The following is a 16696-nucleotide window of genomic DNA, read 5'->3' as shown; positions in this document are numbered from 1 at the left end:
TCTCCAAAATTGCCATTTTTTGAAACCAAAACTGCCATTTTTCTCACCAAAATTGCCATTTTTCTCACCAAAATTGCCATTTTTTTCACCAAAATTGCCATTTTTCTCTCCAAAATTGCCATTTTTCTCACCAAAATTGCCATTTTTCTCTCCAAAATTGCCATTTTTCTCACCAAAATTGCCATTTTTCTCACCAAAATTGCCATTTTTCTCTCCAAAATTGCCATTTTTTTCACCAAAATTGCCATTTTTCTCACCAAAATTCTCCATTTTTCTCACCAAAATTGCCATTTTTCTCACCAAAATTGCCATTTTTCTCACCAAAATTGCCATTTTTCTCACCAAAATTGCCATTTTTCCCACCAAAATTCTCCATTTTTCTCACCAAAATTGCCATTTTTCTCACCAAAATTGCCATTTTTCACCAAAATTGCCATTTTTCTCACCAAAATTCCCATTTTTCTCACCAAAATTCCCATTTTTCTCACCAAAATTGCCATTTTTCACCAAAATTGCCGGTTTTCTCACCAAAATTGCCCATTTTTCTCACCAAAATTGCCATTTTTCTCACCAAAATTGCCGGTTTGTCACCAAAATTGCCATTTTTCTCACCAAAATTGCCATTTTTCTCACCAAAATTGCCATTTTTCACCAAAATTGCCATTTTTCTCACCAAAATTCCCATTTTTCTCACCAAAATTCCCATTTTTCTCACCAAAATTGCCATTTTTCACCAAAATTGCCGGTTTTCTCACCAAAATTGCCCATTTTTCTCACCAAAATTGCCATTTTCTCACCAAAATTGCCGGTTTTTCACCAAAATTCCCATTTTTCTCACCAAAATTGCCATTTTTTGAAACCAAAATTGCCATTTTTCTCACCAAAATTCCCGGTTTTAAAAACCAAAATTGCCGGTTTTTCACCAAAATTGCCATTTTCCTCACCAAAATTGCCATTTTTCTCACCAAAATTGCCATTTTTCTCACCAAAATTGCCATTTTTTTCACCAAAATTGCCATTTTTCTCACCAAAATTGCCATTTTTCTCACCAAAATTCCCATTTTTCTCACCAAAATTGCCATTTTTCTCTCCAAAATTGCCATTTTCCTCACCAAAATTGCCGGTTTTTCACCAAAATTGCCATTTTTCTCACCAAAATTGCCATTTTTCTCTCCAAAATTGCCATTTTCCTCACCAAAATTGCCATTTTTCTCACCAAAATTGCCATTTTTCTCACCAAAATTCCCATTTTTCTTACCAAAATTGCCATTTTTCTCACCAAAATTGCCATTTTTTTCACCAAAATTGCCATTTTTCTCACCAAAATTGCCATTTTTCTCGCCAAAATTGCCATTTTTCTCACCAAAATTGCCGGTTTTTCACCAAAATTGCCATTTTTCTCACCAAAATTGCCATTTTTTGAAACCAAAATTGCCATTTTTCTCACCAAAATTCCCGGTTTTAAAAACCAAAATTGCCGGTTTTTCACCAAAATTGCCATTTTCCTCACCAAAATTGCCATTTTTCTCACCAAAATTGCCATTTTTCTCACCAAAATTGCCATTTTTTTCACCAAAATTGCCATTTTTCTCTCCAAAATTGCCATTTTTCTCACCAAAATTGCCATTTTTCTCACCAAAATTGCCATTTTTTTCACCAAAATTGCCATTTTTCTCACCAAAATTGCCGGTTTGTCACCAAAATTGCCATTTTTCTCACCAAAATTGCCATTTTTCTCACCAAAATTGCCGGTTTCTAACCAAAATTCTCCATTTTTCTCACCAAAATTGCCATTTTTCTCACCAAAATTGCCATTTTTCACCAAAATTGCCGGTTTTTCACCAAAATTGCCGGTTTTCTCACCAAAATTGCCCATTTTTCTCACCAAAATTGCCATTTTTTTCACCAAAATTGCCATTTTTCTCACCAAAATTGCCGGTTTGTCACCAAAATTGCCATTTTTCTCACCAAAATTGCCATTTTTCTCACCGAAATTCCCATTTTTCTCACCAAAATTGCCATTTTTCTCACCGAAATTCCCATTTTTCTCACCAAAATTGCCGGTTTTCTCACCAAAATTGCCGGTTTCTCACCAAAATTGCCATTTTTCTCACCGAAATTCCCGGTTTTCTCACCAAAATTGCCATTTTTCTCACCAAAATTTAATGGGAATCTAGTGGGAGTTTCGCGGCAATCCAGCAGGAATTCTGCAGGAATTTTTGTGGGAATTCTGCACGAATTTTGCTGGAGTTTTTCAGGAATTTCACGGGAATTTTGTGCGAATTTCATGGGAATTTCACAGGAGTTTTGCAGGAATTTCACGGGAATTTCCTGGGAATGTCATGGCAATTTCACAGGAATCCAGCAGGAATTTTGCAGGAATTCCATGGGAATTTCACAGGAGTTTTACAGGAATCCAGCAGAAGTTTCACAGGAATTTTGCCGGAATCTAGTGGGAATTTTGTGGGAATTTTGCAGGGACTTTTGGGGAACTTAGTGGGAATTCCACAGGAATGTTGCTGGAATTTTTATGGGAATTTTGTGGGAATTTCATGGGAATTCCACAGGAATGTTGCCAGAATCCAGCGGGAATTTTGAGGGAATTTCATGGGAATTCCGTAGGAGTTTTGCTGGAATTTTGTGGGAATTCCGCGGAATTTCACCACAATGCAGCAGGAATTTCACGGGAATTCCATGGGACTTTCACAGGAATTTTGTGGGAATTTCATAGGAATTTTTGGGGAATTTGGCGGGAATTTTGCGGGAATCCAATTGGAATTTCGCAGGAATTTTGCGGTAACTTTGCGGGAATTCCATGGGAATTTCACAGGAATCCAGCAGGAATTCCACAGGAATTTTGCCAGAATCCAGCAGGAATTTTGCAGGAATTCTGTGGGAATTTCACCAGAATTTTGTGGGAATTTCACAGGAATTTTGCAGGAATTTCTTGGGAATCCAGTGGGAATTCCACAGGAATTTTGCCAGAATCCAGCGGGAATTTCGTGGGAATTCCACAGGAGTTTTGCAGGAATTCCATGGGAATTTTGTGGGAATTCCGTGGGAATTCCACAGGAATTTTGCGGCAATTTTTGTGGGAATTTTGCCAGAATTCTGCAGGAATTTTGCGGGAATGTTGTGGGAATCCAGCGGGAATCTCACGGGAATTTTTGGGGAATTTTGTGGGAATTTTTGCGGGAATTCCGCAGGAATTTCATGGCAATTTCGTGGGAATTCCACCAGAACTCCCCAAAAATCCCAAAAAAACCCCCAAAACCCCAAAAATCCCAAACCCATTCCCAATTTTTCCTTTCTCCCCCACAGCCATCGAGACTCTGCTGTGCTACCTGGATCTCCATCCCGGGAATTTCTTGGAATTGCTTCTTCCCACCTATTCCCGCTGCCGGATCCGCTGCTCCGGAGGATCCCAGCAGCTCCGCCAAGCCGCGCAGAGGTGAGAATTCCCAAAAATTCCCAGTTTTTTTACCAAATTTCCCATTTTTTCCCCCAAAATTCCCGTTTTTTTCCCCCAAAATCCTATTTTTTCCCCAAACATTCCCATTTTTTCCCCCGAAATCCCGGAATTCTGACAGGATTTGATTCATTCCCATCCCATTCTTTTCCCAAAATTCCCATTTTTCCTCCAAAATTCCCATTTTTTCCCCCAAATTTCCCATTTTTTCCCCAAAAATTCCCTTTTTTTCCCCAAAATTCCCATTTTCCCTCAAAATTCCCATTTTTCCCCCCAGTTCTCCTCCGCTGGCGGTTCTCCTGGCGAGGAATCCCTCGGGAATTTCGGGAATTTCGGGAATTTCGGGATCCATGGAATTCGACGTCGTCGCCCTGAGCGACTCCATGGGTTGGGAATCTCGGCTGGTGAAACGAGAGCTCAGCAGACTCCAGTGGGATCCCCGGAAAGGTGATTTCCTGGGAAGATTTTGGGAATTTTTTGGGAATTTCGTGGGAATTTCGCGGGAGTTTTGCAGGAATTTCATGGGAGTTTCTCGGGAATCCAGCAGGGGTTTTGTGGGAATTTCATGGGAATCTAGTGGGATTTTTGCGGGAGTTTCACGGGAATTCCAGCAGGGATTTCGCGGGAATTTTGTGGGAATTCAGTGGGAATTCCACAGGAATTTCATGGGAGTTTTGTGGGAATTGAGCAGGAATTTTGTGGGAATACAGCGGGAATTCCATGGAAATTTTGTGGTAATTCAACAGGAATTCCATGGGAGCTTTGTGGGAATTCTAAGGGAATTTCATGGGAATTTCACGGGAATCTGGTGTGGGAATTTTGTGGGAATTTTGTGAGAATTCCGTGAGGATTTCATGGGAATTTCGCAGGAATACAGTGGGAATTTCATGGGAATTCCACAGGGGTTTTGCAGGAATTCTATGGGAATTTCATGGGAATTTTGTGGGAATCCAGTGGGAATTTTCATGGGAATTTTCATGGGAGTGTCACGGGAATTCCATAAGAATTTCACTGGAATTCTGCGGGAATTTCACGGGAATTCCGTGGGAATCTAATGGGAATTTTGTGAGTTTCACGGAAATTCCAGTGGGAATTTTGTGGGAATTCCATGGGAATTTTCCCAGGAATCCAGCAGGAATTTCATGGGAATTTTCATGGGATTTTCACGGGAATTCCAGCAGGAATTTTGCGGGAATTTTGTGGGAATTCAGTGGGAATTTCATGGGAATTTCACGGGAATCTGGTGTAGGAATTTTGTGGGAATCCGGCGGGAATTCCACGGGAATTCTGCAGGGATTTTGCAGGAATTCCACGGGAATTTCATGGGAATTTTCATGGGAGTTTCACAGGAATTCCATAAGAATTTCAAGGGAATTCGGCGAGAATTTCACGGGAGTTTCCCAGGAATTCCATGGGAATTTCATGGGAATCTAGTGGGAATGTTGTGGGAATCCAGCAGGAATTCCATGGGAATTTTCCCAGGAATCCAGTGGGAATTCCATGGGAATTTTATGGGAATTTCTCAGGAATTTCACAGGAATCCAGCAGGAGTTTCACGAGAATTTCATGGGAAATGAAATTTCCCATTTTGCAGGAATTCCACAGGAATTTTGTGGGAATTCCATGGGAATTTTGTGGGAATTTCATGGGAATTTCACGGGATTTTTGTGGGAATCCAGCGGGAATTCCACAGGAATTTCACAGGAATTCAGCGGGAATTCCATGGGAATCCAGCAGGGAATCCAGTGGGAATTTCACGGGAATCCAGCGGGAATGCCACAGGAATTTCACAGGAATTTCACGGAAAATCCCACCCGGCTCTCCCCCAGGCAGGAAAAGCGGGATCCTGGTGGAATTCCATGAACTCTCCTTCCACTTCCGCGCCGTCGGAGATCTCGAGCCGCCGGAATTGGATTCCATTTGCGAGTTCCTGCACGGCCGAGCGATTTCCCGGGAAAAGGCCGCGCTCCGGCAGCTCCGGCAGTGCTTCCGGGCTTTCCAGAGGTGGGAAAAATGGGAATTTTCCATGGGATTGGCTGATTGGGGTGGGATTGGGATTGGATTGGGTTTGGAATTGGAATTGGAATTGGAATTTGGGATTGGATTGGGATTTGGGATTTGGGATTGGATTGGGATTTGGGATAGGATTAGGATTTGGGATTGGGACTGGGATTGGATTGGGATTGGGATTGGGATTGGGGTTAGAGTAGGGAATGGGATGGAGATTGGGATTTGGGATTGGATTGGGATTTGGGATTGGGATTTCCTTTTGGATTGGGATTGGGATTGGGATTGATATTGATTTGGAGATTGGGGATTGGCATTGGGGTATGGATTGGGATTTGGGGTTGGGGTGAGATTGGGGTTGGGATCTGATTGGGATTTGGGATTGGGATTGGGATTGGGGTTGGCACTGGGATTGGATTGGGATTTGGGGTTGGGATTCAGGTTGTGGTTGGAATTGGATTGGGATTGGGAAAAGGAGATTGGAATTGTGATCAGATTGGGATTGAGGTTGGGATCGGAATTGGAATTTGGGTTCGGGATTGGGGTTGGGATCGGAATGCTGCGATCTGATTGGTGGATTTCCCGGGCACAGCGTGGCGTTCCCAAGTTTCCATCCGGAGCCTCCGGAAGAGGAGCAGGAGAGGAGAAGCTCTCAGCTCAAGGAGATTCTCCAGGAATATTTCCGGCGGGATCGGATCGAATCCGAGGGAGACGACGAGGAAGAGGAGGAGGAGAAACAACGGGAAATGGCGAAAGTGAGCAAATCCCGGATTTTTTTGGGATGAGGGAATGGGAAGGGATGAGAATTTTTCCGTTGGCAGGTGAAGGAATTTCCCAAATTTTTCCATCTGCAGGTGAAGGATTGGGAAGAGCAAATCCGCGCCGATGTCCGGAAGTTCCTCGCCGCGCATCCGGATGAGGATTTCACCGGCAGAGCCATCGCCAGGGTGTTCCATGGGATCGGTGAGGGGTTTGGGATTGGGGTTGGGGTTGGATTGGGCTTGGGATTGGGGGTGGAATTTGGGATTGGGATTGGGATTGGGATTGAGATTGGGTTTGGAATTTGGGATTGGGATTGGGATCAGGATTGGGGTTGGGATTGTGATTGAGGTTGGGATTGGAATTTGGGATTGGGATCAGGATTGGGGTTGGGGTTGTGGTTGGGATTGGGACTGAGGTTCGAATTGGGACTGAGATTGGAATTTGGGATCGGGATTGGGGTTGGGACTGGGATTGGAATTTGGGATCGGGATTGGCATTGGGAGTGGGATTGGGATTGGATTGGGGTTAAGATTGAGATTGGGATTGGAATTTGGGATTGGGGTGGGGTTGGGATTGGAATTGGGGTTGTGGTTGGGATTGGGGTGGGATTGGGGTTGGGGTTGGGATTGGGATTGAGGTTGGTTTGGGTTTGGGATGGGGTGGGATTGGAATTTGAGATTGGGACTGGGATTGGGATTGGGATCGGGAGTCAGATTGGGAGTGGGAGAGGGATTGGGATTGAGGGTGGGATTGGGACTGGGGTTGGGATTGGATTGGGATTGGGGTGGGATTGGGGTTGGGATTGAGATTGAGGTTGGTTTGGGATTGGGGTTGAGATTGGGATTGAGGTTGGGATTGGAATTTGGGATTGGGATCAGGATTGGGATTGAGGCTGGGTTGGGATTGGGACTGAGGTTGGAATTGGGACTGGGATTGGAATTTGGGATCGGGATTGGTGTTGGGAGTGGGATTGGGATTGGATTGGGGTTAAGATTGGGATTGAGATCGGATTGGGGTTGGAGTTGGGATTGGAATTTGGGATTGGGATTGGGGTTAAGATTGGGAGTGGGATTGGATTGGGATTGGGATTGGATTGGATTAGGATTGGGAGTCGGATTGGGGTTGGATTACGATTTGGGATTGGGGTTGGGATTGGGATTGGGATTGCATTCGGATTAGGATTGGGATTGGGAAAAGGGGATCAGGATCGAGATTGGGGTTGAGATCGGGATTGGGATTGGGGTTGAGATCGGGATTGGGATTGGGGTTGGGGTTGGATTGGGATTGGGGTTGGGATCGGGATCGGATGGGATTGGCATTGGGATCAGGAGTGGGAATTGAATTGGGATCAGGTTTAGGATTGGAATTTTTATTGGGATTGGAATTTTTATTGGGATTTGGATTGGGATTGGGGTTGGGATCCGCCTGGGAATGAAATGGTTGGGAAAATCCCATTCCAGAGGGTCAATCCAAGCGGGAAGCGCTAATCCCATCCTGGTTTTCCAACCGCTCTGGGAAAGAAACCAGCTTGGATTCCATCCCAAATCCCAGAGTTCACACAAGAAAATTTTGGGGATTTTCCCCTAAAATTCCCAACATTTTCCCGCAGGCAGCCCCCGTTTCCCGGCGCAGATCTACGGCCGCGATCGGCGCTTCTGGAGGCGACACCTCGCCCTGGATTTCCACTCCCTGTCCCGCCTGGCCACCGAGGAGATCCTGGCCTGGAGGTGACAAACTTCCGGAATATTCCTTGCGATATTCCAGGAGCGTCACCGGCACTTCCTCGCGGGAATTTCGGGGAGCTTTCTTCGGGTTTTCTCGGGATTTTAGCCAATAAAACGTAATAAAGTTTTAATAAACGGAATCAACGTGGAACGTGACGGGCAGGGGCGGGACAGAGTCCTTCCTCCCGTCCCGGAGATTTCTGGCAATTGCCGATCCCGATCGGTGCCGGGCGGATCCGCCGGGAGGATTCCCGCGGGAAGCGCGCGTGGAACGGCGTGAGGAGCCGCGGAGCTCGCCGCAGGGCCGGCGCCGGCAGCGGCAGGGACAGGGACAGCCCGGGACGGAGGGAGGGGACCCGGCAGCGGAATCCCGAAATGCCGAAATGCCGACATCCGGTGTTCAAAACCCAGAGGCGAACGTCCCAAAATCCAAACTCCCAACATCCCGACACTCAAATTCCAACATCCCAAAATTCCCGACTCCCACGATCCCAAACTCCCAACATCCAACATCACAAATTCACAAATTCACTCCCACTCTTTTCTTCTTCTTCTTCTTCTCTTCTTCTTCTTCTTCTTCTTCTTCTTCTTCTTCTTCTTCTTCTTCTTCTTCTTCTTCTTCTTCTTCTTCTTCTTCTTCGTTCCTGTCTCTCCCTTCCGGGTTTCTCCCAAAATTCCCAATTGCTTTTCCCCCAAAATTTCCTCTCTTTCACCAAAATTCACCTCCGTTTCCCCAACATTCCCAATATTTCCCCCACAATTCCTGCTTTTTCCCACCAAAATTCCTGCTTCTTTCTCACCAAAATTCCCCTTTTTTTCTCACCAAAATTCCCATTTTTCTCACCAAAATTGCCATTTTTTTCACCAAAATTGCCATTTTTCTCTCCAAAATTGCCATTTTTCTCACCAAAATTGCCATTTTTCTCACCAAAATTGCCATTTTTTTCACCAAAATTGCCATTTTTCTCACCAAAATTCTCCATTTTTCTCACCAAAATTGCCCATTTTTCTCACCAAAATTGCCATTTTTCTCACCAAAATTGCCGGTTTGTCACCAAAATTGCCATTTTTCTCACCAAAATTGCCATTTTTCTCACCAAAATTGCCATTTTTTTCACCAAAATTGCCTTTTTCTCACCAAAATTGCCATTTTTTCACCAAAATTGCCGGTTTTTCACCAAAATTGCCATTTTTCTCACCAAAATTGCCATTTTTCTCACCAAAATTGCCATTTTTTTCACCAAAATTGCCATTTTTCTCACCAAAATTGCCATTTTTCTCACCAAAATTGCCTTTTTCTCACCAAAATTGCCATTTTTCTCACCAAAATTGCCATTTTTCTCACCAAAATTGCCATTTTTCTCACCAAAATTCTCCATTTTTCTCACCAAAATTGCCATTTTTCTCACCAAAATTGCCATTTTTCACCAAAATTGCCGGTTTTTCACCAAAATTGCCCTTTCTCACCAAAATTGCCATTTTTCTCACCAAAATTGCCATTTTCACCAAAATTGCCATCTCACCAAAATTGCCATTTTTCTCACCAAAATTGCCATTTTTCACCAAAATATTTTTCACCAAAATTGCCATTTTTCTCACCAAAATTCCATTTTTCTCACCAAAATTGCCATTTTCCAAAATTGCCATTTTTCTCACCAAAATTGCACCTGCAGTTTTTCACCAAAATTAGCATTTTTCTCAAATTGCCATTTTTCTCACCAAAATTGCCATTTTTCTCACCAAATTTCCAGCTATTTTTCTCACCAAATTTGCCATTTTTCTCACCAAAATTGCCATTTTTCTCACCAAAATTGCCATTTTTCTCACCAAAATTGCCATTTTTCTCACCAAAATTGCCATTTTTCTCACCAAAATTGCCATTTTTCTCACCAAAATTGCCATTTTTCTCACCAAAATTGTCGATTTTTCTCACCAAAATTGCCATTTTTCTCACCAAAATTGCCGGTTTTTCCCCCAAAATTGCCATTTTTCTCACCAAAATTCCCGGTTTTTCTTACCAAAATTGCCATTTTCCTCACCAAAATTGCCATTTTCCTCACCAAAATTGCCATTTTTCTCACCAAAATTGCCGGTTTCTCACCAAAATTGCCATTTTTTGAAACCAAAATTGCCGGTTTTTCACCCAAATTGCCGGTTTTCCACCAAAATTGCCATTTTTCTCACCAAAGTTGCCATTTTTCTCACCAAAATTGCCATTTTTCTCACCAAAATTGCCGGTTTTTCACCAAAATTGCCATTTTTCTCACCAAAATTCTCCATTTTTTCACCAAAATTGCCATTTTTCTCACCAAAATTGCCATTTTTCTCACCAAAATTGCCGGTTTTTTCACCAAAATTGCCATTTTTCTCACCAAAATTGCCATTTTTCTCACCAAAATTCTCCATTTTTCTCACCAAAATTGCCATTTTTCTCACCAAAATTGCCATTTTTCTCGCCAAAATTGCCATTTTTCTCACCAAAATTGCCATTTTTCTCACCAAAATTGCCGGTTTTTTCACCAAAATTGCCGGTTTCTCACCAAAATTGCCATTTTTATCACCAAAATTGCCATTTTTCTCACCAAAATTGCCATTTTTCTCACCAAAATTGCCAGGTTTTTCACCAAAATTGCCTTTTTTTCACCAAAATTGCCATTTTTCTCACCAAAATTGCCATTTTTCTCACCAAAATTGCCATTTTTCTCACCAAAATTGCCATTTTTCTCACCAAAATTGCCATTTTTCTCACCAAAATTCTCCATTTTTCTCACCAAAATTTCCATTTTTCTCACCAAAATTGCCATTTTTACACCAAAATTGCCGGTTTTTCACCAAAATTGCCATTTTTACACCAAAATTGCCATTTTTCTCACCAAAATTGCCATTTTTCTCACCAAAATTCCTAGTTTTTCACCAAAATTGCCTTTTTTCCTACCAAAATTGCCATTTTTCACCAAAATTGCCATTTTTCTCACCAAAATTCCCAGAATTTTTCCCCCAAAATTCCAGGTTTTTTCCCCAAATCCCAAAATTCCCAATGGAATTCCCATCCGGAGGTGAGAATTCCCAGAATTTTTCCCCAAAATTCCGGAATTCCGACGGTAATTGATCCATTCCCATCCCGCAGTTTTCCCAAAATTCCCTTTTTTTGTCCCAAATTTCCCAATTTTTTGTCCCAAATTTCCCATTTTTTCCCCCAAAATTCCCATTTTTTCCCCCAAAATTCCTGAATCCCAATGGAATTCCAATCATTCCCATCTCGGGGTTTTCCCAAAATTCCCATTTTTTCCCCCAAATTCCCATTTTTTTCCCCCCCAAATTCCTCTTTTCCCCTAGAATTCCCTTTTTTTCCCCCAAATTCCCACTTTCCCCCCAAAATTCCCATTTTTTCCCCCCAAAATTCCCATTTTTTCCCCCCAAAATTCCCATTTTTTTCCCACCATTCCCCCCCCGGCAGTTCTCCTCCTCTGGCGGTTCTCCTGGCGAGGAATCCCTCGGGAATTTCGGGAATTTCGGGAATTCCGGGATCCGTGGAATTCGACGTCGTCGCCCTGAGCGACTCCATGGGTTGGGAATCTCGGCTGGTGAAACGAGAGCTGAGCCGACTCCAGTGGGATCCCCGGAAAGGTGATTTCCCGGGAAGATTTTTTGGGGAATTTTTTGGGAATTTTGTGAGAATTTCGTGGGAATTTCGTGGAGAATCCGGTGTGGGAATTTTGTGGGAATCCGGCGGGAATTCCATGGGAATCCAGCAGGGAATCCAGCGGGAATTTCATGGGAATTTCACGGGAATCCAGCGGGAATTTTGCGGGAATTCCACAGTAATTCCACGGGAATCCAGCAGGAATTCCATGGGAATTTTGTGGGAATCCAGTGGGAATTCCGTGAGAATTCCATGGGAATTTCATGGGAATTCAACGGTAATTCCATGGGCAGAGAATCCGGCGAGAATTCTGTGGGAGTTTCACAAGAATTTCGCGGGAATTCCACGGGAATCCAGCGGGAATTCCACAGGAATTTCACGGAAAATCCCACCCGGCTCTCCGGCAGGCAGGAAAAGCGGGATCCTGGTGGAATTCCATGAACTCTCCTTCCACTTCCGCGCCGTCGGAGATCTCGAGCCGCCGGAATTGGATTCCATTTGCGAGTTCCTGCACGGCCGAGCGATTTCCCGGGAAAAGGCCGCGCTCCGGCAGCTCCGGCAGTGCTTCCGGGCTTTCCAGAGGTGAGGGAAATGGGAATTTTCCGTGGGATTGGGATTGGGATTGGGATTTGGGATTGGATTGGGATTGGGATTTGCATTGGGATTGGGATTGGGATTAGATTGGATAGGATTTGGATTGGGATTGGGATTGAGATTGGATTGGATTGGATTGGATTGGGATTGATATTGATTTGGAGATTGGGATTGGAATTGGGGTTAGAGTGGGGAACGGGATGGGGATTGGGATTTGGGGCTGGGGTGGGATTGAGGTTGGGGTTGGATTGGTATTGGATTGGGATCGGGATCAGGATTGGGATTGGGGTTGGCACTGGGATTGGATTGGGATTGGGATTTGGGGTTGGGATTGGGATTTGGGGTTGGGATCGGGATTGGGATCGAGATCGGAATTGGAATTGGAATTTGGAATTGGGATCGGGATTGGGGTTGGGATTGGGATTTGGAATTGCGATTGGATTGGGATGGGGATGGGGATGGGGATCGGGATTGGGATGCCAGCATCTGATTGGCGGATTTCCCGGGCACAGCGTGGCGTTCCCAAGTTTCCATCCGGAGCCTCCGGAAGAGGAGCAGGAGAGGAGAAGCTCTCAGCTCAAGGAGATTCTCCAGGAATATTTCCGGCGGGACCGGATCGGATCCGAGGGAGACGACGAGGAAGAGGAGGAGGAGAAACAACGGGAAATGGCGAAAGTGAGCGAATCCCGGATTTTTTTGGGATGAGGGAGAGCGAAGGGATGAGAATTCCCAAATTTTCCCGTCGGCAGGTGAAGGATTGGGAAGAGCAAATCCGCGCCGACGTCCGGAAGTTCCTCGCCGCGCATCCGGATGAGGATTTCACCGGCAGAGCCATCGCCAGGGTGTTCCATGGGATCGGTGAGGGGTTTGGGGTTGGGGTTGGGGTTGGGGTTGGATTGGGATTGGGATTGAGATTAATTGAGATTTCCATCCTTAAATTTCGTATTTTCCCCCTAAATTCCAGATTTCTCCCCTAAAAATTGGGATCTCTCCCCTAAATTTGGGATTTTTTCTCCTAAATTGCAGATTTTCCCCCCAAAATTCCCAATTCATTCCCGGTTTTTTCCCGCAGGCAGCCCCCGTTTCCCGGCGCAGATCTACGGCCGCGATCGGCGCTTCTGGAGGCGACACCTCGCCCTGGATTTCCACTCCCTGTCCCGCCTGGCCACCGAGGAGATCCTGGCCTGGAGGTGACAAACTTCCGGAATATTCCTTGGAATATTCCAGGAGCGTCACCGGTACTTCCTCGCGGGAATTTTGGGGATTTTTCTTGGGATTTTATGGAGATTTTCTCGTGATTTTAGCCAATAAAACGTAATAAAGTTTCTAATAAACGGAATCAACGTGGAACGTGACGGGCAGGGGCGGGACAGAGTCCTTCCTCCCGTCCCGGAGATTTCTGGCAATTGCCGATCCCGATCGACGCCGGGCGGATCCGCCGGGAGGATTCCCGCGGGAAGCGCGCGTGGAACGGCGTGAGGAGCCGCGGAGCTCGCCGCAGGGCCGGCGCCGGCAGCGGCAGGGACAGGGACAGCCCGGGACGGAGGGAGGGGACCCGGCAGCGGAATCCCCAAATGCCGAAATGCCGACGTGCCGAAATGCCGAAATGCCGACATCCGGTGTTCAAAACCCAAAGGCGAACGTCCCAAAATCCAAACTCCCAACATCCCGACACTCAAATTCCAACATCCCAAAATTCCCGAATCCCACGATCCCAAACTCCCAACATCCGACATCACAAATTCACAAATTCACTCTTTTTTTCTTTTTTTCTTCTTCTTCTTCTTCTTCTTCTTCTTCTTCTTCTTCTTCTTCTTCTTCTTCTTCTTCTTCTTCTTCTTCTTCTTCTTCTTCTTCTTCTTCTTCTTCTTCTTCTTCTTCTTCTTCTTCTTCTTCTTCTTCTTCTTCTTCTTCTTCTTCTTCTTCTTCTTCTTCTTCTTCTTCTTCTTCTTCTTCTTCTTCTTCTTCTTCTTCTTCTTCTTCTTCTTCTTCTTCTTCTTCTTCTTCTTCTTCTTCTTCTTCTTCTTCTTCTTCTTCTTCTTCTTCTTCTTCTTCTTCTTCTTCTTCTTCTTCTTCTTCTTCTTCTTCTTCTTCTTCTTCTTCTTCTTCTTCTTCTTCTTCTTCTTCTTCTTCTTCTTCTTCTTCTTCTTCTTCTTCTTTTTTCTTCTTCTTCTTCTTCTTCTTCTTCTTCTTCTTCTTCTTCTTCTTCTTCTTCTTCTTCTTCTTCTTCTTCTTCTTCTTCTTCTTCTTCTTCTTCTTCTTCTTCTTCTTCTTCTTCTTCTTCTTCTTCTTCTTCTTCTTCTTCTTCTTCTTCTTCTTCTTCTTCTTCTTCTTCTTCTTCTTCTTCTTCTTCTTCTTCTTCTTCTTCTTCTTCCTTCTTCTTCTTCTTTTCTGTCTCTCCAGTCCAGGTTTCTCCCAAAATTCCCAATTGCTTTTCCCAAAATTTCCTCTCTTTCACCAAAATTCACCTCCATTTCCCCAACATTCCCAATATTTCCCCCACAATTCCTGCTTTTCCCACCAAAATTCTCCATTTTTCTCACCAAAATTGCCATTTTTCTCACCAAAATTGCCATTTTTCTCACCAAAATTGCCATTTTTCTCACCAAAATTGCCATTTTTCTCACCAAAATTGCCATTTTTCTCACCAAAATTGCCATTTTTCTCACCAAAATTGCCATTTTTCTCACCAAAATTGCCATTTTTCTCACCAAAATTGCCATTTTTCTCACCAAAATTGCCATTTTTCTCACCAAAATTGCCATTTTTCTCACCAAAATTGCCATTTTTCACCAAAATTGCCATTTTTCTCACCAAAATTCCCATTTTTCTCACCAAAATTCCCATTTTTCTCACCAAAATTGCCATTTTTCACCAAAATTGCCAGTTTTTCACCAAAATTGCCATTTTTCTCACCAAAATTGCCATTTTTCTCACCAAAATTGCCGGTTTTCACCAAAATTGCCATTTTTCTCACCAAAATTGCCATTTTTCTCACCAAAATTGCCATTTTTCACCAAAATTGCCATTTTTCTCACCAAAATTCCCATTTTTCTCACCAAAATTCCCATTTTTCTCACCAAAATTGCCATTTTTCACCAAAATTGCCATTTTTCTCACCAAAATTGCCCATTTTTCTCACCAAAATTGCCATTTTTCTCACCAAATTTGCAGGTTTTTCACCAAAATTGCCATTTTTCTCACCAAAATTGCCATTTTTCTCACCAAAATTGCCATTTTTCTCACCAAAATTGCCATTTTTCTCACCAAAATTGCCATTTTTCTCACCAAAATTGCCATTTTTCTCACCAAAATTGCCGGTTTTTCACCAAAATTCCCATTTTTCTCACCAAAATTGCCATTTTTTACACCAAAATTGCCATTTTTCTCACCAAAATTCCCGGTTTTAAAAACCAAAATTGCCGGTTTTTCACCAAAATTGCCATTTTTCTCACCAAAATTGCCATTTTTCTCACCAAAATTGCCATTTTTCTCACCAAAATTGCCATTTTTCTCACCAAAATTGCCATTTTTCTCACCAAAATTGCCATTTTTCTCACCAAAATTCCCATTTTTCTCACCAAAATTGCCATTTTTCTCACCAAAATTGCCATTTTTCTCACCAAAATTGCCGGTTTTTCACCAAAATTGCCATTTTTCTCACCAAAATTGCCATTTTTCTCACCAAAATTGCCATTTTCCTCACCAAAATTGCCATTTTTCTCACCAAAATTGCCATTTTTCTCACCAAAATTCCCATTTTTCTCACCAAAATTGCCATTTTTCTCACCAAAATTGCCATTTTTTTCACCAAAATTGCCATTTTTCTCACCAAAATTGCCATTTTTCTCACCAAAATTGCCATTTTTCTCACCAAAATTGCCGGTTTTTCACCAAAATTGCCATTTTTCTCACCAAAATTCCCATTTTTTCACCAAAATTGCCATTTTTCTCACCAAAATTCCCGATTTTAAAAACCAAAATTGCCGGTTTTTCACCAAAATTGCCATTTTCCTCACCAAAATTGCCATTTTTCTCACCAAAATTGCCATTTTTCTCACCAAAATTGCCATTTTTCTCACCAAAATTGCCATTTTTCTCTCCAAAATTGCCATTTTTCTCACCAAAATTGCCATTTTTCTCACCAAAATTGCCATTTTTTTCACCAAAATTGCCATTTTTCTCACCAAAATTGCCGGTTTCTCACCAAAATTGCCATTTTTCTCACCAAAATTGCCATTTTTCTCACCAAAATTGCCTTTTTCTCACCAAAATTCTCCATTTTTCTCACCAAAATTGCCATTTTTCTCACCAAAATTGCCATTTTTCACCAAAATTGCCGGTTTTTCACCAAAATTGCCGGTTTTCTCACCAAAATTGCCCATTTTTCTCACCAAAATTGCCATTTTTCTCACCAAAATTCCCGGTTTTTCACCAAAATTGCCATTTTTCTCACCAAAATTGCCATTTTTCTCACCAAAATTGCCATTTTTCTCA

At 43.1% G+C, this 16696-nt stretch overlaps 3 protein-coding genes across 3 annotated transcripts in view; all 3 read left to right on the top strand.

Annotated features, from left to right (window-relative positions):
- Window positions 1-6274, top strand: part of LOC146442513 (ATP-dependent DNA helicase Q4-like) — an 11116-nt gene extending 4842 nt beyond the window's left edge. Inside the window, exons 2-5 of the mRNA XM_085049861.1 lie at window positions 3322-3451; window positions 3747-3916; window positions 5299-5473; window positions 6069-6274. Of these exons, the coding sequence (XP_084905987.1) occupies window positions 3322-3451; window positions 3747-3916; window positions 5299-5473; window positions 6069-6261 (668 nt within the window). The 3' untranslated portion in view covers window positions 6262-6274. The remainder of the gene's footprint in view (window positions 1-3321; window positions 3452-3746; window positions 3917-5298; window positions 5474-6068) is intronic.
- Window positions 6275-6361: 87 nt separating this feature from the next.
- LOC146442512 (ATP-dependent DNA helicase Q4-like) lies at window positions 6362-13444 on the top strand. Its single transcript, XM_085049860.1, has 7 exons — window positions 6362-6439; window positions 7871-7965; window positions 11420-11589; window positions 12013-12187; window positions 12712-12874; window positions 12949-13057; window positions 13272-13444. Exons 1-7 carry the CDS (start codon window positions 6362-6364, stop codon window positions 13391-13393), a joined length of 912 nt encoding a protein of 303 aa, XP_084905986.1. The 3' UTR covers window positions 13394-13444.
- Window positions 13445-13781: 337 nt separating this feature from the next.
- The window catches only part of TOP1MT (DNA topoisomerase I mitochondrial), a 31368-nt gene continuing 28453 nt past the window's right edge, over window positions 13782-16696 (top strand). The window contains exon 1 of the mRNA XM_085049859.1: window positions 13782-13789. Within this exon, the coding sequence (XP_084905985.1) occupies window positions 13782-13789 (8 nt within the window). The remainder of the gene's footprint in view (window positions 13790-16696) is intronic.

The sequence above is a fragment of the Lichenostomus cassidix genome, chromosome 2 (genome assembly GCF_008360975.1).
Source record: "Lichenostomus cassidix isolate B80296 chromosome 2, HeHo_3.0, whole genome shotgun sequence".
NCBI classification, from domain to species: domain Eukaryota; kingdom Metazoa; phylum Chordata; class Aves; order Passeriformes; family Meliphagidae; genus Lichenostomus; species Lichenostomus cassidix.
The sequence above is the reverse complement of the archived record's forward strand: the minus strand, read 5'-3'. Positions and strand labels throughout refer to the sequence as shown.